At 45.4% G+C, this 26,580-nt stretch overlaps 1 protein-coding gene across 11 annotated transcripts in view; it reads left to right on the top strand.

Moving 5' to 3' along the window:
* The window catches only part of CELF4 (CUGBP, Elav-like family member 4), a 690,804-nt gene that overhangs the window by 638,866 nt on the left and 25,358 nt on the right, over positions 1-26,580 (top strand). For 4 of the 11 annotated variants that reach the window (XM_010561122.1, XM_010561118.1, XM_010561117.1 and 1 more), the window contains 5 exons: positions 4,440-4,587; positions 9,874-10,023; positions 22,190-22,252; positions 22,518-22,523; positions 23,930-24,010. In XM_010561122.1, the coding sequence (XP_010559424.1) occupies positions 4,440-4,587; positions 9,874-10,023; positions 22,190-22,252; positions 22,518-22,523; positions 23,930-24,010 (448 nt within the window). Of the gene's footprint in view, positions 1-4,439; positions 4,588-9,873; positions 10,024-22,189; positions 22,256-22,517; positions 22,524-23,100; positions 23,106-23,929; positions 24,011-26,580 lie in introns of all 11 variants that reach the window. The other 7 variants (XM_010561114.1, XM_010561113.1, XM_010561112.1 and 4 more) reach the window with 4 other exon arrangements.

Below are 26,580 nucleotides of genomic sequence, written 5' to 3'. Positions count from 1 at the left end.
GTTGGAGGAAAGAGGGTACAAATCTTTAAACTTGGATGGGAAAAAGCTTTAAATGATGAGGCAAAGATCATGCCAAGGAAGTAAGAGAAGCAAAAGGAAAAATGTCCTTTCAGCTGAGGAAGGAAAAAGCTCCTCTCCATCCCCTTGGATCAGTCTGAGATAATAAGGCGGCTGCCTTTCTGATTACTGCTCTGTGGCCCCAGCCCAGGCAGGGAAAATCTGCATTTCAAATGGCATATTTTAAAGTACACAATACCCAGGGGCCCTGCTGCTGTTGATTTGCCTCTGGTGGGGTCACTGCCTCACTTTCTACAGCTTTATTAACTGGGACCATACACTGGGCCTCTTTCAAAGTGAAAGAAGAGTGGATGGGACATTTGTCTTCAGGGAAAGCTGGGGAAGGAGTGGGGTGACTTTATTGGGAATGCCCCAGAGGTTTTATAAGGGACACTGGTGACCCTTACAGGACTTGCCCTCCTTTTGTAAATTACCCTGGAGCCACCCTGGGGAAAGGAGGTAGGACTATGCTGTCAGCTTCTTTCAAGGTGACCGAGTTTCCATCCTCTTACCCTCACGATGCTGCTGCACTCAGCAGGGCTGTGACCACCAGCCCCTGGACTGGGAAGGACCCCCCTCCTCTTCCTCCTTAACCTTTGCCCCTGAGCACGTCCAACCAGAGAGAGAGAGAAGGGCATGAATGGGAAACATGGCTGCAGAAGGGTGGCAGGAGTGTTGTCAAGGGTTGAGATGTCCAGACACGGTTGGGACATGGTTGGGGTCCCCTCTCTAGCCGAGTAAGCAAAGCCAGTTAGCTGGGGTACATGGCTGTGTTCAGGTACGGGATGCTATACTCCTTCCATCTCTGGAGGAGACACCAGGTTACCCCACAGTCTGGCTCTGAAGGCTGCAGCAAAGTGTACATCCTCTGGCTCATAAGATACAGGGCTCCAGCTTATTTCACCATGCCAGGGAGGGTTCCAGGTCTCCAGGGCATCTTGGGTATCCACAGAGCACTGAGCTTAACAGAAATGGGGTGGCCGCTCCCTGCAGGATGCCTGCTGTAGCAGAAGCATCAGAACCTACTTTCCCAAATCACAGGTTGGGGCCTTATTTTTACTGCATTAGCTTTTTAACCTTAAGCTAAATTTAACCTCTTTGCTCCTCAAGATCCTAATTTAGTCTCTGTGGGAGTACAGCCAGTTTTAAGTGACTGTTTCACTGAAACCCACCAGGCTTTAGGCTGCAGACCCTACTGCACCTACAGCACGAATCAGCAGATTAGGATCATCTAGTTCTTTTCATAAGGAGAGAGAAAATACCTTCTTCTTTCCAAAGGTCTGTGACAGAAATGCATGAACGACATTACACTGCAAATAGAAGTATGCATGTAGCCAAAGTATACTCTACAAATATGCATCTTCCAGTGCCCTCTGAATACACAAGAAGCCGCACATTCAGGTTACTTGGTCTGCAAACCAGAAGGAGCACCTGCCATTGTGGAGTTAACTCTGAACAGTTTAGAGACATCCATAAGCAGGAGAAGGAGTTGCATAAGCCAGAAATAATGTCACAAGTGATTGCCTAGCTTTGCTAAGTGCAAAATGGAGATTGTCTTTGGAGCAGCACAATCATTTGTACTACCATTGGCAACACGGTATCTTTTATATAGAGCCCTGTTTCTCTTGCAGCACAGGTGAAATATAAATGAAAAAAGGATTAACACCTTTCTTTAAAATGTTTAGGAACCAAGGTCCAAAAATATCTGCTGAGGGCCAGGTAAGGGGTGGGAAAGATTTTATCTGACTGTGTTGATACACGAAGCTGAACTGATCACCTCGGGCTCCACATACAGTCAATGGGGAGAAACAAAGCTGCAGTTCATCTGCCCGGAGGCATTCGGGTACAGAAGGGAGAGAGAAATCTTGGCCTAGACTCCTCTGCCTGTTATCACGTCAACTGTAATAGGTGACCAGCTCAGAGGAAACTCCATCTGTATTTAGTTTACTGAATCTGACAATGGGAAATGCCAAAAACGTAGTTCCCTGCCTGCCCAGAAGGTCTCTGGTACAAATACCAGGCTGTTATCTGCCAGCCAGACTGACCATGACACACAGGTGACCAGTCATATGTCGCTCTGTATTTTGAGGGGGCTTTGCTCATGCAGCTGTTGTCAGCTTTGCAGAAACAGAGAAAAGTCAGCAAAGGGCAGACTGGGACTGTCCCCAGCCCTTGCAATCGCATCCATCTCAGAGAGATGCTTCTTTGATCAGCAGCGCTGAACAGATCCTACAGGCACGGATCTTGGCCATCATTTCTTCAACTGGCCAGTTACATCCTCAGCTGCCCCCAGGTGAAAATACCCAGCACAGAAAACGAAATACGAGTCAGCACACCCAGCATTGGAGTTAATCCAGTGTTAAAGATGGATGGATTGCCCCTTCCTCATTCACTTCGTTGGCATACTTACTAAAATCACCTGCTCAGTGCTTCCTCTGGAGAATAAACTCAAATGGTGCCTAGAAACAAATGTACTCCTTAAAGGGGAATCGGCATTGTGCTATAATAGAAAACATTGTCTAATCGCTCTATCAGCAATTACAAAGAACAGGATATCACTAATTAAAATGTGAAAGTGTCTTATTCAGGGTGTAATAAAAAAGGGTAATTAACAATCAAAGGGAAAGCCACCACCTTGCCACCAATCTGCATTAGGCTTCAAAAAATAACAGTACTCAACTCTAGTAGAGCACTTTTCATCTGTAGATCTGAAGGCACTCATGTGGGGAGGCAGGTGTCCTGTGTTCCATTCTATTTCTGGAGAAACCAAGGCAAATTTATACAACTTGTGCATGGTTATACAGCAGGTCAGTGGCAGAGCATCCTTTACTTTGGTCTCTTTACTGATGGTGACAAGGAAAGTTTCAGCATTTGAATGAGTACAGTGATTTCAAGGATTTGTTTTAGTGTGTGTGTGTATGAACAGCTAATTTAGCCAATGTTTCAATATTGAAGGGAACGGTAGGGAACAGTCTGTTCCTTGCCATGACTTTTGAGGTCTGTTTAATGCTGAGAAGCATGTCCCGTGTGCTTAAACAACATCAGAGGGTGATTTCCTGATGGGAGAGTGAAATCACAGAGGGCAGCAAAACAGAGGTAGTCCAATTCTGGAGACAGCAAAGACATGAGTCACTTCTAAAATCACTACAGAAAAACAGCTTCCTTCTCCACTATTATCATCAAGTCACACATTACCAGAGACTGGGGAATGAATGGAGTGAGGTTTCACTCTCTGCTCATCCTCTTTCCCCCACTTTCTCTAAGCATCCACCATTGGTCACTAGTGGGGGTTGGTTACAGACTCAGATTTACCTCGTCTGGCTCTTTGTGCAGGTCCAGGGAAGGGGACAAGAGGTAACTTCATCCAGACTGTGTTCTCCTTCACAGCAGGAGCATTTTACAAGCCCACAGCAGCCATACTGCACACGTGAACTGCACTGACTGTGTACTAGGTTCAGAGTGTAAAATAATGATAGCAAAGTCTGGTTTTAATGTAAGAAACACTTCCAGAATGCATAACTATTCACCACCCTTCTGCTCTGAAATTTTTACTCCAAAATGCCTGAAAATATAGCCTGGGTTCCTTATTTCTGCCTCTTGTAGGTGCCCTAAAAGAGGCAGCATTTTGATCACTTTCTGGAAAAAAAAAATTAAGTAAGTCATCCCAGATCAAAACCACAGGGGAGGGATTGTCCCACTACACAGTATTAATCTTGCTAACGTAAGAGAGGTCCCTTCTCTTGTACAGCTTTTCCAGGAGTTTCTCCTTGGTTGTGTTGGAAATAATAGGTGCTATAATCTGGTTAGAAAGTTTGGTCATGATTTTAGTCAGTGCCCACCAGAAGTCTCCCAGCAGCACAAGAAAAAAAGATTTTTGTCACTGACAGTTGGAAACAAATCAGGTTATCTGCAGAGAACTGGCTAAGCTTGCTGCTCTGGAGAAGGGATCCCCTCTCCCTGCCGCTCCACAGACACTTTCCCCAATCAGCAGCCACCAGTGCTTTCCCAGAGCTTTGATACCAGAAATTTAAGCCACAAAACCTCTCTGCTCAGGATTGTATAAAGTCTTTTCTCTGCCTTTCTCATGAGGGAAGTACCAGGGAGTCAGAGGGCTGAGTCCAGCTCATGGGAGACCTCCACACAGTGGAACACGTTGTGGGGGTGGGGACCATAAAGAACCCAAGAGGCAAAGATGCACTTTGCCTCCAGCCCCTATAGCGAGAAGGAAGGCCAAGGCCGGGGGGTACTGCAGGCGTGGTGAGCTGACATCTCAAAAGAGAGGGATGCCTCACCCCCTCACTGGGTCCCCATCCTAGTGCCAGTGCTGGGGGCTGCCCTGCTGGTGACCGCGTGATATTTTTTCCCTGCTCTCTTTGTTCCAGCTGATGCAGCAGCAAGCCGCGATCATGGCGTCGGTGGCGCAGGGCGGCTACCTGAACCCCATGGCAGCCTTTGCTGCAGCCCAGATGCAGCAGATGGCGGCTCTGAACATGAATGGCCTGGCAGCCACCCCCATGACACCAACCTCAGGTAAGGAGCCGGGGGGTGGAGAGGGCAAAGGGCAGAAAAAGCTGGCCACATCCCAGAGGTGACCTGGCAGGACATGTTAGCTGACACGTTCTCCCCCAGTGGGTGTTTACTGAAATGTCGGTCTTGTTGGTGAAGGTCACCAGAAGAGAGAAGTGGAGCCAACCAGATCCTTTTGTGGTCTGGGAGTGGGAGAAAGGGCAGAGAAAGGCTGCTGCCACCTCTTCCAGAGCTGGGGCCAGCTGCAGGTCAGCTTCTGTATCATGAAATATTTGTAAGGGCAAAGCCAAAGGGCTTGCCAGCAGTGGGCTGTTGGGCTAGCTGTGCCCTGTGCTGAATGGTGCTCACTGGTGGGTGAGGAGAGCAGGAGGGTTGAGACCCACCAGAGCTGTGAAGCAATTGGTCTTGTTGGGAAGGAGGAAGGGTGCTGGCAGGGAAGGCATTGGAAAGGGCTCTCAGCCATGACTCTTCCTTCTCAGCCTTATCCCTTACAGAGCTTTCCTTTAGCTCTGAACACTCTCCAAATGGCACAAAACATCCCCCAGTGACCTACACTGGTTTATTGGTGGTGCATATGGATGTCCAAGGGGGTCAGTGCTGGTGCTGTCACAGCCAGGCTGGTCCAAAGACAAACAAGATAAGATTTGTGGTGAGATGCAATTATTATTATCAAGACGAGCTACGTCTTTGGGACACAAGCTTTTCCCCTACCGTGAAATAGGACAGGAGGTACTCAGGGAACACCTCCGGTGCATACCAGGAATGCAAGTGTTTGGTGAGACGGTTTCTGGCTGCTGGCGCAGAGACAGGTAGTCAGCGGAGGGCTGCCAGGACCTGGCTATGCTGTGAGGTGTCACAAGAAGCCCATGCTAGGAGCTGCAGTATATGGTTCACTGCGCAGAGAATTAAGCTGAGATGGAAACAGGACTGGCTTTCCTGGGGCTTGAAGCACAAGGAAATCATTTGGGCAGGAACAGGCAGGGAACGGGTCAAGGAACAAGCAGGGCTGGTAGTCATGGAGTGGCATGTGGCCTAACAGCAGGGAAACAGGGCAGCAGGGAAAGTGGGGCCAAACCACGAGAGGAAAGAAGTGAGAATTTGGAGAGCTTCACAGTATACCACAGAGTCTGGTAGGGGAGCAGAGGACTTAAAGGTCGATCTTCAGAGGACCATTTCTAAGGGACAGGTTGGGATAAAAGGGTCCCTGGGGTGATGCAGGTTGTTCCTAGGAGAGGCACTGGGGATGGGACTGTGTTTAGAGAGATGTGGCATACCAGTGCCTTTGTGTGAACCTTGAAGCATCAAGCTGGCCAGGAGGGGACCAGCCTGACAAAGGTTTGGGGTGGGATATGGGAGTGAGCTCTGCCTGAGCCAGCTGTGGCACAGGCAGCACTGGGCAGAACAGGATCTGGGACTCCAGAGCAGAGCGGTAAGAGAGGAAAGAAACAGCTTCATTGCCGAACACAAAGAGGTCTGCACCAGCCCTGGAGCAGCAAAGGGCCGTCTGACAAAACAGCCAGGAAAGATGCCTCGTGGCTGAGAAACACCGGACAGCAGGGAGATAAGGCACCACAGCAATGCAGGCTCGGGGGCCATTCCTAATGAACTGAGTTCTGCTAACCTGTCCACCAAAGAAAACCTGTCCCCGTTCACACACAGCTTAGCATCTCTTTGCAGTCTGCAGCTGGGAACAATGTCAGCAGCTACTGGATCAGATACTTATCTTTTCCTTTGCTTGTATTAGAATATGAGGGGGAAAAAAGGGGAGAGAAAGACAGATCTCATTCCACACGAACTTATGGAGACCCAAGGAAAAGCACTTGACTCAAAAAATCTTATACCACACATTTCAAAATATATGTTTACACAACGATAAATGTATAAACAACAAGTCAATGGAGCTACTGCAAATCCAAATAGAAAAGTGGCTTAATTATATGTGCACCCTTTAAACCCACTGCTGGAAAGATTATCATATTTGCACTAGCTAGATTTGTTTTGTGTTGATGGGAGCAGAGAGAACGTCAAACAAAGACTGCCTGGAATTCAAATGCTCTCAGAGCCTGGAAAGCTGAATCCAGGCCATGGTTTGTGATGGCCCCACCACAAAAGAGCACAAGCTCTTTTGCATATAAATAAGTCTTGAGAATGAGTGAGTTCTGTTACATAGGTGTGTAAATACCAGTACAACAGCCCAATTCTGCGCCTGCAGTGATATCTAGCACGTGAAAAATATCCCAGCCCTTCTTTGGCGTAAACTCTGCTCCTCTTCTGGTGTGCCTGGTGCCCTCTGGGGACTGTTAAGCTCTTATTGTCAGAATATAGGAGAGGAAAGCTCAAGATTTTAACATGCTTTCAAGAGCACCCATGACTGGTCATTACTGAAAATAAGATGCTGGTTTAGATGATCCTTTGATCTCTTTCATGAAAGGTGGAAGATTTTGCACTCTCCTTATGACATATTTTCAATCATGGAGCCTATGCACTTTGCCGTTATTGCAGATTTACCTTGAATGGGTAGCTTCCTTCATGAAAAGCCTCTGTAATGGGTTGTGGAAATGTCCATTGACAATTATTCCTTGGGTGAAATGTTTAGACTTTGAAATGACTCCTTGTATTACTACAACACTCACAAAGCTTGTGATAAAATGCGTAGAAAATGTTTCACATAACGTCTGAGCAAGCAAGCCTACAACACTAGCAACGATTTCTGAGTAGCCAGGAGATATCTGAAGCCTAACGTGAATTCTCCTGCTGGCTTTTGTTAGCATTCAGAAAGCCAAATAGAAAATGATCATTCTGCTTCATAGCAGGATTTCCAGTCATTGAAGTATATCTTTGTTCTGACTTGGAATGAAAATGAAACATTTCAAAGTTCTCTGAAAAACAAGCATTAGAAAAAGTGTTTGGAACATTAAAAAAAAAGAAGTGTTTTGATCTTTCCTAAGCAAAAGAAAAATTGTGCTAGAAAAAGAGCACTGGTAACCCAGAAATCCTAGAGATTTTGGAGGTATTGACTAAGCACAGTGCCTCTGTGCTGCTATCTTCAGGCCTCCTAATCTGGCTGGTTCTCTGTGAATCCCACCCCTAGGAGAGTGGGCTCCTTGGGACATGGCCATGAGTTCATTCAGGCTCACAAGTTCCCATGGAACCTAGGAACTTAGAGGTTTGGATCCAGGCAAATCTAACAGACTAGAGACAGGATCCATCTCAACTGGCTTTAACTATACAAAAGGTAGACATTTAGTTTAAACTAGTCACCTGGCTTGCCTGCAGTTGATGGAGTGCAGTAGGCAGTCCCAGTAGGTAATTCAGGCCTTGGAAATTTTATGCTGTTTGCTGGCATTTTGATGGTTCCCCATCAAGAGTCAGGTTTCTCTCACACAACAGTCCATAATTGTGAGGCAATTAAATTGACATCTCTGAAAGTTTGGTTCGAGTTTTGCATTTCTCCCATCATTGGTATAATCTGGGTGAAAAGTGGATCTGCAGTGGGTCAGCCACTCTGTTAACTGCACAGAGGGGTTAAAAATGAAATTTCATTTAGGCTTCCTTCCTTCTCTTCTCCCTCCCTCCCTCCCTCCCTCCCTCCATGTTGTAAATCTGCACCTGGTATAGCTGCAGCAAGAGATCTCAAATAAGGGATGAAATCCACAACTGGCATGCTCCACCACCATTTGTTCTCTGCGGTGGCATTATGCCAGTTTTACTCCAACTACAGATATGACCTCTCCAGGGGGGTTCTTTACAAGAAGAAAATTAAAGAATTGCAATGAATATGCCTAAACTTCCTTAGACATGCACAAAATAGCAAGCACAAATCCCTTGCTGCAATTTTAGAAAAAAAATACTTACATTGTCTATGCAAATAAGGGAGAGATCCAGAAAAGCAACTGAAATTTTAACTAGACTTGGTGATTTGAAAGCTGATGGCATATGCTAAGAGCATTGCCTTTGGACTTCAGTTGCCATTGCTGGCTCCCTGTACCTCCACAGAGGACATTTTTAAAGGCCAACACCATTTAAATAAGCAAAGGGGAAACAGCAGCTTGTCTGCTCATGGTATAAGAAAAGAGCTGAAATATTGCCTGCTTTTTGGGCTACTCAAATCAGAACATATTAAAATATCTCATGAATCTGTATTGGCTTTCTTAAAGCACCAACACAGATTTAAGTAGGCATTAAAGTGTGTTATTAGACTAACCCATCATGGAATGCTGCTATGGTGAAAAAAATTTCTGCAATTGTTTTAAAAAAGAGGTTACTGCAAAAATGGTGCTTTCCATCAGTAGTATACCCTGACAAAGAAAGATATCGCTTAAGATAAGATAGTTTAACTTCCCACTCACAGCTCGAAAGAGAAAAATACGATTTCATACTCATTGAAAGCTCATTTTTGGTCCCTCAAAACATACTGAATATGTTGCAAGAAGCACAGACTGCCCAGTCATTTATAAACATACAGAGGAGCAGTCAATGAGGTAGCAGAGGGATTTAATTCTCCCCTTAGAAATTTAAGAATTCTCTAACAGTGGGTGACAGGGTACCACCCAAAATGTAAAGACTAAATTGTTCTTCTGAAGTATAATTCCATGAAAGAAACAAATCTAGCCCAAATTTTGCCTCTGTTAAGTGGGAGATCTCTGCTAAAACTCTATGAAATCAAGTTTGAGCCAAACAGTGACACTAAAAAAAGTATCACTGGCTGCTTTTAGGCTACAAATCAACTTGCCAAACCTTTTAAGGATCCCTGGTGCTGAGAAAGTTCAGAATGAGTTTGTACATGAAATGTGTATTCATGCAAGAGTGCAGAGTAGTCCTGGAAATCGGTACACCCACAAAGCTGACATCTCCAAAGAGAAACTGAGAGGAACTGCTGTAGAAAGGTGGGACTGAGAATTTGCTTCTGGTGCTAAATGATATCTAGGAAAGAAACATCTGCTTATGTAGCAATTTAAACAGGTAATACTCCAAGGAGAAAGTTGAGGAGGAAGGGTGATATTTCTGTAGTTTTCTATTGCTTGATATTAGCCATAGAGACCATGATCATCAAGCAAAAACTTCATTCTGTTGAAGAAAGTTTTGCAAGCCTTTCTTAAGCGCTTTCCAAACAGAGAAGCAATGGCAAGCTGTCCCTTTCTTTGCACAACAGCTCAGGAGATTTTTCACTTCTTGGATTATCAGAAGGTTTCTGTGTGGTGGTCACAGCTGTTGTGTCAGCAGTTTTCTCTGTGTAATTATTGCTTCCAGTACTCACCAGCTCTGATTTTGTGTCTTCCCCGCTTGCAGGTGGAAGCACGCCTCCTGGCATAACTGCACCAGCTGTGCCTAGCATCCCATCTCCAATTGGGGTGAATGGTTTCACTGGCCTCCCGCCGCAGGCTAATGGGCAGCCCGCCGCAGAAGCCGTGTTTGCTAATGGCATCCACCCTTACCCAGGTAAGCCAGACCAATGCTGTGCCCACAAACTGCTCCTTCAGTCTCAGGGAGATTGTCCACATTCACAGGCTTTGTCTACCATGAGCCACCTCTGAAGGTTTATACCCCATACCACCAGGGCTCCCTCTAGCATTGGTATAGTTAGGTCTTACCCACTACAGCGATTATACACTTAAATCTGGATGATAGACATCAAGGGTGCATTGGAGGTGAAAATTTTTATGCTGAAGAATTGAGTGCTCATCTGCTGGATGACTTGTCTGGTGAATACAATCAGGAGACCCAGCGTGTTTTGCTCTAGTTAAAATTTGATCTGAGGCCTGACCAGTTCATGCTGGCAGATCTCCTAGCAGTACTCCCAGGGGTCTTGCTCCTGGCTAGCCTTGAAGGAGCTGTGCTAAGCCTGTTTGCATCTCCTAGCACCCACTGTTGGTATCTCCTACTGGGATTCCATTGCAGCCAAATGGCTCTGGGAGATTCAGGCCAGAGAGTCCACATGGCTGCTGACACAAACTGATCCATTCCTCGCACCGTGTGTGCAGACAGCGAGTGTTGGTCTCCGAAATGCAGACCTGGAGACTGAAGCTCCTTTAATATAGCCACAAAATGGGCTCAGCTTCACCCTTTTGTGGAACACCACCAGAGAACTGCTGCTGGGATTCAGACTGTGACTAGTTCAAAAGATGCCAGCACTGAAGGGGTGATTTTGCAAGCCCTGGCAGCCAGGGATGAATGAGGGAAGTTAAAGGATACATACCTACCTCTGTACCTGCACTTACAAATATATGGACACTCTGAGGCTGTAATCACCAAGAACTCAGGACTACACAAGTCCTCAATGTGCACCTATATTTTTTCAGCATCCTCAAGATTTGAAATAGCCCTCTCCACCAAGCTATACTTCTGCTAGGAAGACATTCCTTACTATTGTTGTATACATACCAATAATAACAATCATAACAATAAAAATTTAAGTAAATGTTACTAATTGATCGTAGCCACCAGCTGGCAAAGGAGTATTTTACCCTGGGGCACTCATAGGTTGATCTAGTCTGTTAGGAAATCAAAGACTGAGTCAGATGCTCCAGCCAAAAAGCCCACAAAACCCCTAAGAAAAAAAATTTATTTCGATCTCAGCCAGTCCTGAAAACTCAGAAGGTTCAACATCACAGGGGACTTTATGAGCTACAAGGCAAAATATCACATAACGTAGAAATACAAAACTCTTACCTAGTCACAGTTCAGACAATGTCACTGAAAAAAGCCACCCTGTGAATGCACAGGAAAGCACAGGAAAGCCCAGAAATACCAAGAGTACTGAAAAATAATTATCATCCTCCACACACACACTTTGTAAACATCTAGCCATGAGTTCAACTTTAAGCGGGATTGAAATCAAGGGGCTTACTGTGCTAAAAGTTAGGCATGTATATACATGTTTGTAGCAGCTTAGAGGGATAGGGAGCTCTTGGAGGCTTATGGAGGCATCAGAAAATTGCAGGGAGCCCTTAGCGTGCTCAGTGTGCTCAACCACAGCACCAAGAAAGCACCCTGTCTTTAAGGTTATATAAATACAGCTATCTTTTCAACTATCCACCTATCTAAGTATCTACCTGTTTGCCAGTCTATCATCTCTCCGTTTTTTCATCCATTTCTATGTCTATCTTTTTTTCTAGTTTATCTAGCTCCTTTTCGCTAATTTTCCATGATCCATTACTGCAGATACCAGAGAAAAGATGGTCTTTCTAGATGAATCTTAATGCCTTGAGCTTTTGTTACTATCTCCAACTATCCCCATAATTAAAGAAAGCTTTCAGTTAGGTATTTCATCCATGATTACATAAAAGTCAATGGCCTTATTCTGATTTTCCCTAAGTTTTGGAGAGACTTGCTCAGCCAGCAATTCACAGTAAGTCACTTCACAAACACCAACAGCCTAACACACTGAAAGATGACAGTCATCCTTGCTCTACTTTGTTGCAGGCAGAGAGGCTCCTTTCTGCCGGTAAAGCTGACATCCAAATAGTCTGCTTTGTGTAAAGTTTGGATACTTCTCAGTGTGTCTACAGCAACATATTAATCTGTCTTGGTGCTCAAATTCTCCATAACATTGTGACATCTTAACTTGTAGCAGAGGTGTAAAGGGAACAGTGGCAGGCCAAACCCTCACCTCTCATTTTGCTTCTCCCTGTCCCCACTACCAACGAAACCCTCAAAGCAAGGACCTTTGTAGTAGTTTGGGTGTAGGACACATCATGTGTTTGCTCTGTCTTGTTTTCTTCTTTCTCATGAGCATTTATGCACTCTCCAAAACTTTACTCCTTGCTGCAGGCTTTACTGAGGCCTGGAGCTTAGCAGTATAAAAAAAAAAAAAAAAAAAAGGATTAGACATTTATATGGGTAATGAGAACATCCACAGCCATATCTGACTGGATAAAAGTGTAGAAAGGACACAAACCTTCATGCTTTATGATATAAGCCAGCCACTAATTGCTTGGGGTTAGAAAGAAATTTTCATCACTAGGCAGCTTACTCCATCATTGTTCATTATGGGATTTTTCACACTTTCCTGTGTAGCATTTGTTACTGGCACTGCCCTGTGTTTCGGCATGTCTGTGCTTCTAAATGCAAGGGTAGAAATAAAACATTAAAGCTGAGCATGCAATTGCACTAACATTATAGAGAAGAAAAGAACATGCCAGTCCCCATCCAAAGTCAGCATCTTCCAAACAACTTTCTTTTATGGTATATCTCTCATTCTGAAAGTGGTTAGGAGTGCTGCAGTATTAGGTACATAACCATAGTCTTGCTACGATTATGACTTGCCATATATTGCTTAAAGCCTGAATTTTGCTCTCAGATACTCTTTCATACTCCACAAAAAACTCAAATGTGGGTTCACACCATTAGATCCTGTAGCAGAATGATCTTTGCTGTCTGAAAATAGCAAAACGGGACAATCAAAATCTGTAGAGGCATGAAATCCACATCATTCAGACACAAATAAATCCCATTAATTGTGCAGTTTGTCTACATGTCCACCTTTGTGTCTAGCTATAATATTTTTGATGATGCATCTAAAAGACACCAGAACTCCACAGTCTTTGCACTATAAAAATGGGTCCGTACCATGTAATTGTATTTACTCTGTAGTTTCACTCTTTTTTTTTTTCTGTCTTCCCCTGTGCTCTTTCTTTAAGATTCCCTTTGTCTGAAGCAGGGACACACACAGTATGATTTGAGTCAGACTACTGAACCATCGCATGGCTTTGGGGCAAAGGCAAGAGTAGGTTGAACAACCCTACTGACTAGTTCTCTGATCACAGCCCCAGTCCCTGCAGGAATTAGCTTTTTCTATGGCTCTGGCCAGGCTACGGATCCATGCAGTAGCACTAGGAAACCATTCCTTGCAGACATACTCTTTGCAAGCCATGCTTTTACCATCTCCAAACTCATCCAGCACATAATGCCTCACAATGCACTTTTTGGCATGGACAGAATAACAAGGGAGTAAATATTTCCCCTTCCACTAGTCTAAGCCCCTCTGGAGATCTGACCTTTTTGTGTATTAATGCCTGCCCTTCAGTCTTTCAGCTTGCAGAGCTATTGAACATGGCAACGTGTCACAACCTATAGTGGGGACAAGGAGCATAATCTGTTATGCCATGATCTTGTGAGTCACTTTGCAGCAGCACAAAAGCATTTGCCATTTCCACATTAGCCATAGTAACAGGGATTGTGCTCTTTTGCCAAAGCTTCTTAGCCACCCAGAGCCCAGTACCTCTCTTGTAACAGTGTGTGATGTACAATAACAGTGGAGACCATCTGCACTGGTTTCTGCTGTGTCTCATACCATCAGCACATCTGTTACTCTGGTAACAGGTCCTGCCCTACTGGATTGCATTGTGAAGGTCTGGACAAAATGCTTGCTCCACAAATAAAGCCTTCTTGGGGAGAGAAGGGGAGGGAAAGGTGAGAAAATAGGGAGAGCAAAGGGCAGCAAACAAGAGAGAGAGGGGATTGGCTGTCAAAGGATCAGTGAAATGAAAGAACTGGAAGGAAGCACAGAGCAGAGCCCCCAGAAAAGAGTGAGGATGGCTGTGTGGTCCTCTGCCCAGTGATGTGCCCAGGAAGAAGCAGAAATACACCCCATAGCATCCGACAGCTCCCAAACAAACTTATTCCTCCTGGGCCAAGGGATGTCCAGCTTGACCAGAGCCAGGGATGGATCCAGTGGTATGGCAACTTTGTGGAACCTCAGATGGGGAATGCTTTCCAGGATGCTGTGTTCTTCAGTGCATTTGGTCTGGGCTTGTGTTGCTGAGGAAAACAAAAGCAAAGTTCCCTCAGTTGCTCATAATACATTAAAAACGTGTCATCTCATTTACTGTTCTCAGGCACACAGTGGTTCTGTTTCTGACTGCCCACCACTGCCAGGACTAGCTCTCTCTCTCCTCTCTGCAGACAGAAAAGAGGTCCCCCCACTCCTCTTTGGTTACACTGTGGGTACATCTGGGCTAGCAAGACAGCAAGATCCACTTCATACCCTATTGGGGGCCCAGCCCTCTCCAGTGAGGATTAGCTGTCTGTACAAATGTGCAGCCAAGCCTTTATACCCACATGTTTCCAAGCCACTGCTGAGATTGGCAGTAAAGGTGTCCCCCACGGGTGAATTCCTGTGCTGTAGAAACTCTTGTCTTATGAACTGAACTGAGACCATCAATTCATTTTCTTTGGCTCAACAAAGAGCTATCAGGCAGTAACCAGTTCACCGATTGCCAGCAGAAAGAGGATTCAAAACTCCATCTGTAATTATTACCATTACCCAAGCTAATTTTGTAGGGGAGGAGTTACCGGCATGCTAATATGACAGCCTTATCTATTAGCCCGTCAACTAGCTAGCAGGGCTTCTGATGGGCAGGCTGCTGCTCTGGACCAGTCAGTCCAGGATCAGTCCTGATCACGACAGACACCATCCAGTGGCATTGGGCAAGATCAGGGCTTCACTTGTCCAGGAGGAGAAAGGGACTGACTTCCCCCACCCCAGTGCCCACCCTGACATTTCAGTCCTGAAAGATGTCAGACAAGAAGAGTTTAGAGAGGAGGTGAATCAGAAGAACAGAAAAATAGTGACCTGCCTGCACCTGTAGAACATCCGGGATGAAAACCAAGCCCCAAAGCATTCAGTCCAGACATACACCATGCTCTAGAAAAGTGCCTGGCTCAGAGGCCTGGAGGCTAAGTTATTACGGGAAATCTTTGGCTGTGTTCTGTTTGTCCACCCTAAATCTCCAGGTGAGAGCTTTCCTGTTCATGTTTTGTATCAGCAGTTCCAAAACTGCAACAGTGAGCAACAGAAACATCATTATGACTAGGAAGTACTTATTTGACCCATTTGTAACAATCTGCTATGTGCCATAAACCATGCTTTACTGGTAAAATAAATAAGTGAAGGAATGCACTCATTAAAAATATAATAACAAGTTGCCATCTTCAATTGTAGTCTAAGCTACTTTAATGATGCCATGTACTTCCAACAATCATGCTGCAGCCATAATGAATGAGGTTGTTTAAGGCAGTTGTGTGGGAGCCTTTCCAAAGCCGAAGTATTTTCTCCTCTGATCTGGAAGAAGTGTAAATACAAATCAGGCTCTGTGCTGATGTTTTCAGAGGCATCTAAGTGAGTTAAGACCTTGAGCTTTATTTTTAAAGATGACTTAAACTGAGCTCCCCCAAAATATGGAGTTAGAGTGCCTTAATAGCTTTTAAAACCTGACCCTGATGTATGTATTTATGGCCTTAGGCAAAGGGAGGGAAGTCTGATCCTGACTCCAATGTTGACTTAGTTTGTCATCTTGGCCAGCTACCTCCACCTATCTGCATTTCTGAGTCTTTTGTGTCTTTCTTGCTTTGTCCACTGGAAGCTCTTCATTGCCAGACACGACTCCTATCACAGTTTTGCACAACACCCATCTCAGCAGGGGCCTGATTAGAGATGGGGCTTGGAGGTGGGACTATTAAGAAAATAATAAAGAGAATCCTGATTTCCAGGGATGAACTATATGAGGTTTATAGTAGGCCCATATGTTGTCCCATACAAGCATCTACAATACCTGGGGATGCTACCAAAAGGGCTTTTCCAACTAACAGGATGGAGCACAGGGCACATATGCCCTGGATTTCTTGGCTCCTTTGACATGGGGAAGAGACAGTGGGACATGTCTTTGGCTGAGGGGTGTCCAGACCCTAAATAGCGAAACTAAACTAAAATACAGAATCAGTCTGTTTTCTGCCGGATCAGCACATTCTTTCTGTTATTGCAGTTATTGTTGTGTCTGAATACCTAATTAATTACAACAGTAAACGCTGGCTTCTTTAATCACAGCATCAGCTGTCCTAATCAATCTTAATAATATGGAATCTGTACTATGGCACCCATGAATTTTAATCTACATAAATTTCTTAAGACCTCTCGCAAGCTTGTTGTATGAAATGATATAATTATGGATATAGATTAGGGCTGTAGAGAGTGATTTAAATTGGATTTAAGGAGAAGGTGAATAGAGCCCTCCCACTCATTTATTTATTTATTTATTTATTTTAATCTTGGCCTTCACATAGATTTATTTTTTTTTGCTATCATTATTTTATTTCCCCCCCACTGACTGAACAGCACTGCCTCTCTTTGATCGCCTTCCTCCCCCAGCCACCAACCCAGACGTGATAGTGGACAAGCTGCAGCTCCTGGGAGAGGTGTAAAATACCTCCAGGACAGTGAGAGGAATGAATAGATGGGGCAGAGCACAAAGCTGTGGATCCAGGTAGTAACATGTTTTTGTAGACCCATGCGGGGAGCAGCACTGCCAAATAGAGTGAAATAGATGGAATAAGCATGTCTGTCACTAAATGCATAGGCCATCAGAAGCAGGGGATGAAGAGGATATCACATAGGTGTAAGGTTTGCTGACTCCTTCCACCAAGTGAAACCCCAGGATGCCTTAGGGGCCCAAAATGTGCCAGATGCTGCTTTTGTCTCTCAGAAGCACTGGGCCCCTCTGATTTCAGAGAGCAGAGTTCCTTGGCTTTCTCTTACCTTGAGCTGGAACAGGGAGACTGTCCCATACCCCAGTGAGGGGAATGGAGGGCCCACTTTTGATGGGGGGACCATCATCCTTTTTCCTCACCACACCCACTGGCTTCAGTGCAGCTCCTCCTGATTTACACCCCTGACCATCACAGCAGACTCCAGCCCCCTGTCCCCTACAACCATTTTCACGTGGGGCACCCATATAACAGCCCATCTTGGCCAGACACCGTAGCTGGGTTACTGACATCTCAGGAGGGATTCTTTATAGAACATCACTTAAACCAATTTTATTTATTTTTAACAACGTGCTTCAATCTGCCACCTCCATCCCTTCATTCTCTGACAAAAGCTAAATGTCAGGCCTAACACCGGCTGAATGCCCCTTTAAAAAGTTGGATTGCAATCTAGAGATATATCAGTAGTAAGAAAGCTTCCTGGTGTTAATTTTAAAGCACTGGTATTTCATGCTGACTTGGGAAATCATCCTTGGTTTTTGGCATCAGGCAGAGGATTTGGAATGTGACATTAACGGATCTACTTTCTTTGAAGGACTTGGGAGTCATTTCTTGACTTCTGCCTAATGAATAAGTGCTGCCTTCGTTAAATTTATATTTATGGCCATATAGTAGGTCATTGGCTTGTTTTATGTCTCCAGGTTTATGGAAGGTTATCTGCCATAGTCACCTTGTGGCATCTTGGCCAGGATCATCTTACAAAGAGACAGTTGTATCTAAGCAGGATTTTTCCCATGGAGATATGGAAATGATCAAATTAATATAGAGGCAATGTCCAGGGATAAGGCTCTTGCCCTGAGCTGCCAAACGAAGTTACTATTAGCATCTGTTTTCACAGTACACCTTTAGTTTGCCACGGCAAGGCCAGATCCTCAGCTTCTGCAAAGAAGCAAGGCTACCTGGACTTCAGCGGGCCTGACGTGATTGACAGTTGTTCTCTGGCTTCTCAGGAGCCTCTCTGCTTCTTCGACTTCACCAGCTGATCCTCAGTTTGTACATTACATCACGTATAATCTGTTAAATGTCTGTATGTTGGACTAAGATCTCCATGAATCTGACCACAAGAAAAGGTATTTCAAATGTTATCTATTGTCACATTTGCACAGATAGTCACCAGCACATCCAAGGTCTTTTGGGTAATGTTATGACTTAGATTTGTGCTAGTTCCAGTCCAAAAGCCCCTTTAAGGTGCTTTATGATATCCATGTCCCTCATCTAGTGCCTCCTATATTCCTATAGCTCTTACCAGGCCTTACTCAGCTATTGATCTTCTGGGCCACAGTAGGCTTACACCCTGGCACAGACAGCACACATGCTCATGATCAACTAATATTTGCAGTAACAGAAAAGACTAGCCATCTGGATGGGGACAAAAGGTGGCTGAGACAGGGTAACCCTCCTACCTTAGCAGAGCATGATGTATGTGAAGGCCACAGGGGTGCACACCTTAATAAGCTATGTGTATCTTATGGAGGAATAAAGCAACCTTCCCTTATGGCGTCCTTGTGCTGAGACGCATAAGCGATTCATGTCTCCCCAACACTTTGAATTTTAGCACATGGTGTGCTCCAGCCTACAGTCACATGTAACCCCTGGCGCGAGTTGGCTCTGGATCGTGAGCCCCTCGTACATCTGAGCCCTTGCTGAACTTCTGGGTCATCAGCATGTATGAGGGCAGTCACTTTACTGAACACGGCATGGCTACAACTTCCTCAAATGTCTAATCTGTGTCTTGAGATTTCTGGATCAATACCAGCCATTGGCTTCATCCACACTACAGCTGGGAATGTAGGCAGTTATGTCCTTCACTAGGTTTAATTCCTCTGGCAGAGTGAGCAGCAGCATGAAGATATGCTCACAGCTGCCCAAGCTACCTTGGCTTTGTGCCGGGGTACTCAGCCAGGCCTGGACTCTGTGTCCCTGCATCTTCACAGGCCATGTTGGCCAGCATGGACCCATCCACTGCACTGACGTCACATCTTCATTTGCTGAGTAAACACTCTTTGAGCTAAGGAAGACAAGCTCTTCAGCAAGCAAGGGCTTTGTTTTTAAGAGCTGCAAAGTTAAATTCCTGCAGGTGGTGACTCACCACAACTGCTCTTCCCTAACAGCCAAGGTAGGGTATGACACAAGTAAAACACAGAGACCCAAGCCAGGGGCTGCTGCCTCCTTGTGCTGTCTAGTCCTACAGCCCAGGGATGCTTTCAACTCGCTCCTTTTCAAGAGCATCCAGGGATGGTTGGGTCAGTGTTAGGGTCCTGTGTGTTACACCAGACACCCTGTATCATCTCTACCTATGAGTAAGTGATTGCCAGCTTGGAGCAAATCTGACTGAAGACAGGGGACAGTCTTCCCGCTGGCTTGCATGTCCTGTGAGCTAGGAGGAAATTCCCTGAGTGATTTGGGACACAAGGCAGCCTCCTAAGAAACAAACACCTGGTTAGATACTATGCTTGTGGAAAAGTCATTAAGACTCAGGATAATAATTAACTCTAAAAGCTTTGTGTGGGAGGGAAAAAGCCTGCATTTAAAGGCTTGTTGTCCCAAACCCTTTAAATAAAGCATTTGTCCAGTTTTGATGTTTAATCTTAAAGGTCTTAAATTATTGTCATTGTATGTTTCCTAAGCAGAATGGCTTAGTTGCAATGGGCAGAGTATGGCTCCGAAGGCGGGTGAGATGTCCACAGATGGGGTAAGGAGAGCATCTCTGCACTGAGCCAGGCGGTCCTGTTCAGGACAGAGACTCAGCTATAGCTGGGAGAGTGGGCAGTTCCCGCGTGTGCCCAGCTAAAGCAAGGAATAAAGGAAAGGACCACAGTCAGACAGGTAGTGCTCAGTGACTCCTTCTGTTATAAATGAAGAGGCAGTCATTGCTAATTGTCAGCATGTCAGAGAAAGAACGAGCATGCTTGAGTCCAGCCTCAGCTGGAAGGAAGGAAATGCTGTGAATGTATCTCCTGAGCAGCGGAGACAACTTTTTCTTCTAGCTTTATAAACAGATGAGTGCAACCAAGGAAGGGCAGTTGGCTTTGGGGCAGACACAGTGGATCATTTCCTTTACTGCAGACTGCAAAACCATAGCTGCCTTATACAGATTTGCTCCCTTTACCACCTGTCCCCTGACCTTCCTCAGGAGATAGCTTCTACCTGACAGGACTTGGTCATTTTGGGGAGGTCCGAGTTATTATGATCCATTCTCCTAAAGGATTGAAGGAACTGGTGTATCACTCAACTTTTCACAGCCATTCAGTTTTCTTCTGGAGCAATATGCTCAACATTCTGTTTTTAGAGGAAAACAGTTTTGAGCAGAGGTTAAAAACAATAGACTTTAGTTGCTTCCTTCTTCAAGAAGGCAGGAATAAGTGGAAATGGTTCTTATACTTTCCAAGCATTTCCTCCAGTTTCCTGGAGCATCTACTTTCTAAAAATATAGCTTTGAATCTCTACTATGCCTTCCACTGATGTCCCACAGGTTTTAATATATTGTCCCCACACCCCTTTTCAAGGGGTGAAAATCCTTACAGTCAGGCAATGCTTTCCTATTTCACATACATACATATTGAGGGATGTGTCAAAAGTCAGCTAGGAACTCAACCAAAGAAATTCCAACCTAACATTGTAATCCCACTTATTTCTCCCTGTGAATACCCCATCCTCATAGTCCTTGTGATCCAATAAAGCCCATAATGAACAGGAGCATCTAAGACTTAGCCAGCTAATCGGGTTTTTCCTCTCCAAATTTGGTCTTCTCACCATTCCTCCTTGTATTTTGGGAGAAAAGTGCAAGACCTTGCAAGCTTCCCTCATGATCAATGGTGATCTTTGAAGTTAAGGTTCAAGCTGGTATTTGCATCTGTAAGAAAGCACTTCGCCCATGTTCCTTGGGTCTGTAACACTCACATTTGCCAGCCTCCCCCACAGTTTGGCATACAGTCAATGTCTCTCCTGGGACAGGCCAGAGGCACTAGACTTCCTTCCAAGAGTCCCACACCTTTGCGTCCTCCAAGCCCTTGCCTCCAGCCTCCTACTCTGTGCTTGTAGGGATGAAGAAGGTGGGATGGAGGGAGGAAAGTGGCAGCTCCCTAAGGGATCATCCTACACATAAGAAGCCAGAGGGACTGTGTAAATGTAGAACTGTGCAGCACCAATACATACAAATTAAACTCATAACAAGAAGTGAAATATTAGGGCCAAGGTGACATTTGGACTGCAGGTTCAGCCAAGCTTTGCTTTAAATTTTTTATTGCTGCAGATAAAGAAAGAGCTTATCCAACATGTTTCTCTCTCTCTCTCTTTTTTTCTCTCCCTATTGACCAAAGGGGAAAAAGAAAAAAAAAAATCTTAACTAGCTTTGGTTGTATTTGAACTAGACTTCAAATTTTCACAAAAATAAACAGTTTGATGGGTGAGGAATGCACACTTGTAAAGAGAGAAAATGCACTTTGAAGCCAGCAAGGGACTGCATGCCTTACGCAGAGATTCACAGCATCCTCCGTTGAGCAGACAAGTAGTGTCCCCCTCTCCTCCAAGCAGCATCTCCTCTCACAGAGGGCTGCCTGGCAGCAACACAGTCCTTCGAAGGGATGTCGGTATGGCAGGAGGCACTGCTTTGTTCTCTTCTCCTTCCTCCTGCTATGCTCCTGTTGTTTTCTGCTCTGACTGAAAGTTCCATACAACTGTAGCTGTCATTGAGATCTGACTTTGCACAGCACTTAGCACAGTGTCGGTCCTGGCTTAAGATGAGGGCTCTTTGGGGTTGATTACTGCAGTGCCAAAAATTTGCATGATCAGAGGTGGGCTCCATAATTGAAGCTTGGGAAAGAAGGGAAGAGGTTTGTTTGCCCTCTGCTCCGAAGTCTCACAGGGGCTGGGGGACAGAGCCGTCCTGGCCATCATGGAGGACTCTGTTCAGTCCTGTCTGTAGAGTGAGCGAGCTGCTCCTCTTCTGGGACCTTCAGACCCTGGGTCTGTCTGTCTCACACCACATATCGATGAGAAAAGAGAAAAGAAGAGTGCCTGTCATGTTTTAACCCCTTAATTCCTTCTCTCTCTTGTGTCTCCACAGCACAGAGCCCCACTGCAGCAGACCCCTTGCAGCAAGCCTACGCTGGAGTGCAGCAGTACGCAGGTCGTTAGTATTAACACTTTCTCCCAATAAACCTTTCTTTTCTCTAAAGCCTTTAATTTCTGAATACACCAGAGGGTGCTGGGGGAAGGGAGGCATTTGCTGATACAGGAGCGAGCAGAGGGCCACAAACTCTCAGATAAAATTTGCACTTCTTGTGAAAACAAACATAAAGCCCAGGGTCTTCTCTCCCTAAGGAGGCAACCTCCTTCCTTTCCCCAAGGAAAGGCTCTCACTGACCTGTACCTTGGTGCAGCTTCATCAGCAGGACCAGGTCCAGTCTGCCTAACAGAGTGCACAAGTACAAAATCAGGCCACTGATTTGGAGGCCACTTTCTATAACAGGCATCCTGAGTGCTGCAGCGAGGAGGTGAGATGGGCAACCAGACCCTGCAGAGCCATTGCTGCTGTGTCTGGCAGGGTATGGTATATCTGCACATACCCTGATTTTAGGGTATGTCTACACTGGCCATAGCCCAGCTAGTTAGTTTGAGGCTTGCTTAGGAGCTACACAGACATACTTCTGGCTTCCCAACAGCTTTCTCCACGGCTCCCAATGGGTCAGCCTCCACTCATGTCACCCTGTATGCTGAGCAGCTCCTTTGCAGTTGATGGACTGACACCAGCCAAAGTGACCTGGTGCAGACCACGACCCCGCTGTGTTCAGCCTCCCCTCGCGAGGTGTCCATGGCCAACGTTGCGAGGAAGCTGCCACCCCAAAGTCATTATTTCCTGTGGTAACTGGAGCAATCATAGGCTCCCGCTGAGGAATGGCTATTATCTCATGTCAGCGCTGTATCTGGAAACTTAATTTAATTCTCCGTGTAGGGCTTCATTTGCCGGTGTTTTAGTTATTGTCATTTATTGCTTGTGAGGTTTGATAGATGGGAAGCAGCTCAACCCTTTGAGCTGTTAATTAACCCCTCTGCACACACATGGCCCCTATCCCCCTCTCTCTGGGCTCACAGACGACCCGTACTCTGTATTTTTAGCAGCAAGGCACATCATCTACCATCTGTGGTACTGAATGGCTCCCCTTGTCTGCTTGGTGGGGGAGCTGAGGTGGGGAAAATTGTTTAATTGCTGCACACTGCTTCCACTGTGTTTGTGTGAAAGAGAGGAAGTCTCTATGGACATGAAAGAAAATGTATATCTGAGAGTGTATGTGCAACTGTGCCTGTACAGTGTGTGAGCATACGAAGGTTAGAGTAAGGGAGGAAACACATGTGTGAACTGTTTTTATGAGCATGTGAATTAATCAGGGTGCCAGAGAGATTACACAGGGAAACGTGTGCATGTGCTCTGCGCGTGGCTGTCAGCATGGGCATCAACGCATTGAGATCATGAATGACTGTGTTCGTGGTACCATCTGGGATGGTTATGCACCTCTGCTGGGACAGCTCTCAGCAGAGACCCCCCATTTACACTGTGTGGCTGTCCCCGATGTTACTGATGATGAAGCTGAAGGGAGGGTGCGTGCTCAGGACCACGTAGCACCTCCTGGAGTATGACCATGGTGCTTCCGCCACATCTCAGGCTGCATGAGATGGCCCTTCACAGAGCCAAAATGCAGGGGGAAAGCCCACCTCTAGCTTGGTGTGATGGTTTGGAGTGAAAGCTCCTTGCTTCCCAGCACTGAAATCTGTCCCTCTTTCTTCTCTCCCTTTCTCTGCCCTATAGCTGCTTATCCTGCTGCTTATGGCCAGATTAGCCAAGCGTTCCCACAGCCGCCTCCTATGATCCCACAGCAACAGAGAGAAGGTGAGTAAATGGGCTGTCCTCCTTTCTGGCCCCAGCATGCCATCCCCACCAGATTGGTTCCCCTCCTCATACACCTAGTGAGTATCCATTAAATGTCCAATTGCTTTGAACCCTTGGTCCCCCCATTTCCATGTGCAGCACGGCATCATTGGCACTAACAGTAGTATGCAGGAACATCCTCATGGGGAATCGCTGCTGAGATCTCCTCAGTTCCCAAGGAGGGGAGCTTGCTGATGTGCATGGCCCATGGAAAGACCTGCTAGCAACATAGGCAATGGCCAGTGGGGGGGGTCTGTGTTCGAGACAAGGAACAAGAATGCTGATAAAAATGCAATTGCATTGGAATAAAGAATTTAATAGGAAACACAGCACTAGTGGCCCTTCATTAGAAAACAGTAACATGATTTCAGGCACCTACTATTTAGAGAGAGAGGACCTGCTATTTAGAGGAGCTGATCTAGTGCTTTCAGCTTCCTTTGATAATCTGGAAACAGAAATCAGCCCTTTTAGAGTACAATCTCTATATCAGGATGAGATGAATCATGTAGTAAGAGTACCTATGTCTTTACATTGACTATGAGAGGAGCCTGGGTTATATAGTCCACAGGACTGGATGGTTTCACCGGAGACAGGAAAAGTAAGGAGAGGTGAATCTCCCACCATTGCATGTAAATATTTTGGGAGGTAACCGTGCCATGTAATATTCCCTTTACAGTCAGTGTGGAGCAGTGGGATCCTCAGAGGCACTCGGGTAGTCCCAACTGTCCTCCAGGGAGTCCACTGCTCCCTTTTGACAAGAAGAGGGAACTGCTTGCCTAAGTGAGGCATTTAAGCCAGGTGCTTCAGCTTAATGTAGACAATCTCATTTTAAATAATTACATTTCACCTTTTATCCTCTATTAGATCACTAATTCAGATATATTCTATGTTATACGTGTTATTATATATATATAATGACATTTAATATTTTAATATAGTCTAACAGTCAGAATGAAATGAATCAAGATTACACTATCAAACTAAAACATTCTGATGGCCTAGAACTACTTTGGGGAAGAAATCTCATTTTGTAAGAAAATTAGAAATGTCAGCATTTCGATCTAATTTGGAATTAATTTTTTTCCGATGTCAGAATTTCCTGGGGAACACAACTTCCAGCTCCTGATTAGCTCTAGTACATGTCCCTGCTGTGAGAACAGATGCACAGACCTAACGTATCATTACAGAGATGTTTCCCCCATGCTGAAGGACTTTGCTTTTTATTACTTACTGGGGCTAGATTAAGCATAGGACAAAATGGCGAGCAGATCATTGCTCAGCATAGCATTTTGCCAGGAACCATCAGAAACAAGGGTTGTGCACACTTTGAAGACCCGCTGCCCAAAGACCCTTGTGTTCACAAGGCATGACATGTCTCTGTGGGTTGAGGGTGAGTGTCACCCAGTGGACAAGTTATCTCATAACTCCTCGCTCCTTCCTGTAAGCAGCTGGTATTGAGGATGGTTGGGGGCCACATATGTAAGATGAATCACCAGTCCAATGCAGGTTGCTGTTCCCAGTGTCCTCTGTTTTCCTGCAGTGTTTAGATGCTGTGCCTTTCTCTGCTGCTTGCTAGAGAGAGAATCTTTAAGGCATGACACTTCCTTTTAGTAAAGGGTCAAGATCTTTAAGTGTCTCTAACCTTTAACAGGAAAACACAGCAAGAAGGAACTCTGATAATAATAATGCTCAGTGCTGAGAAGAGTATGTTTGCAAGGATGTGCACAAACATTGATTCATTAATGAAGCAGCCCTACCACAACAATAACATTGATGATCACATTGTTAATAACAATGCTAACTCTCTGCTCCTGCATCCCGGTTGGATAACAAGCCCAGAGCCGCTTGGCTGCTGCAATGTTCCTGTGGAGATTAGTCATTACTTCCATGTGAGGGCTGAGGCTGCCGGCAGATGATGGGGTGGATAGGGTGGAACACATCCAAAATCATCAAAGCTAGAGATGAAGTCTTGATTCAGGCCATGTCAACCAGGCAAAACTTGGGGGTAATTCTAAATTTTTATGGTATTACTCATCTTGACGTAGTTTCTGAAACTCGTAAGTACATTTGGATATTAAAATAAAGTGGTGCAGGCTTGTGACTCTTATCTGCCCCGTGCTCAAACATGCTGGGGACTGAATAGCAAGCAGATGCAGAAGCGGCAATGAAATTCCAGCCTCTGAGTATTTGCTGTAGGGGTGAGGTGTGCAGCTGATCAAAGGGCTGCAGGCTAACTTCACAGAACCTTATGGGACAACCCATTTTTAATTACTGTTGTAAGACCAGTGTAGTCACAGCCTTTCCTTATGACACTGATTCCTGGTGTTGGGGATGCAGTGACAGCTGATATCAGCACAGGTATATGGAGTTTACTCACGTTGACAGTGGACACCCAGGGATAGGTTGGTCTGCGGCTGCCCCATGCGAAAAAACTAACAATGAGCTGGAGGGTGAGCACGGGCAGAGCAATGGCATAGCAGCTCAGGTCTAACCAAGCCAAATCAACGTGGACACACCACAGAGTTCTCTAC

Source organism: Haliaeetus leucocephalus, unplaced genomic scaffold (assembly GCF_000737465.1).
Source record: "Haliaeetus leucocephalus isolate CR32 unplaced genomic scaffold, Haliaeetus_leucocephalus-4.0 Scaffold142, whole genome shotgun sequence".
NCBI lineage: Eukaryota > Metazoa > Chordata > Aves > Accipitriformes > Accipitridae > Haliaeetus > Haliaeetus leucocephalus.
This window is presented reverse-complemented; position numbering and strand designations above follow the sequence as displayed.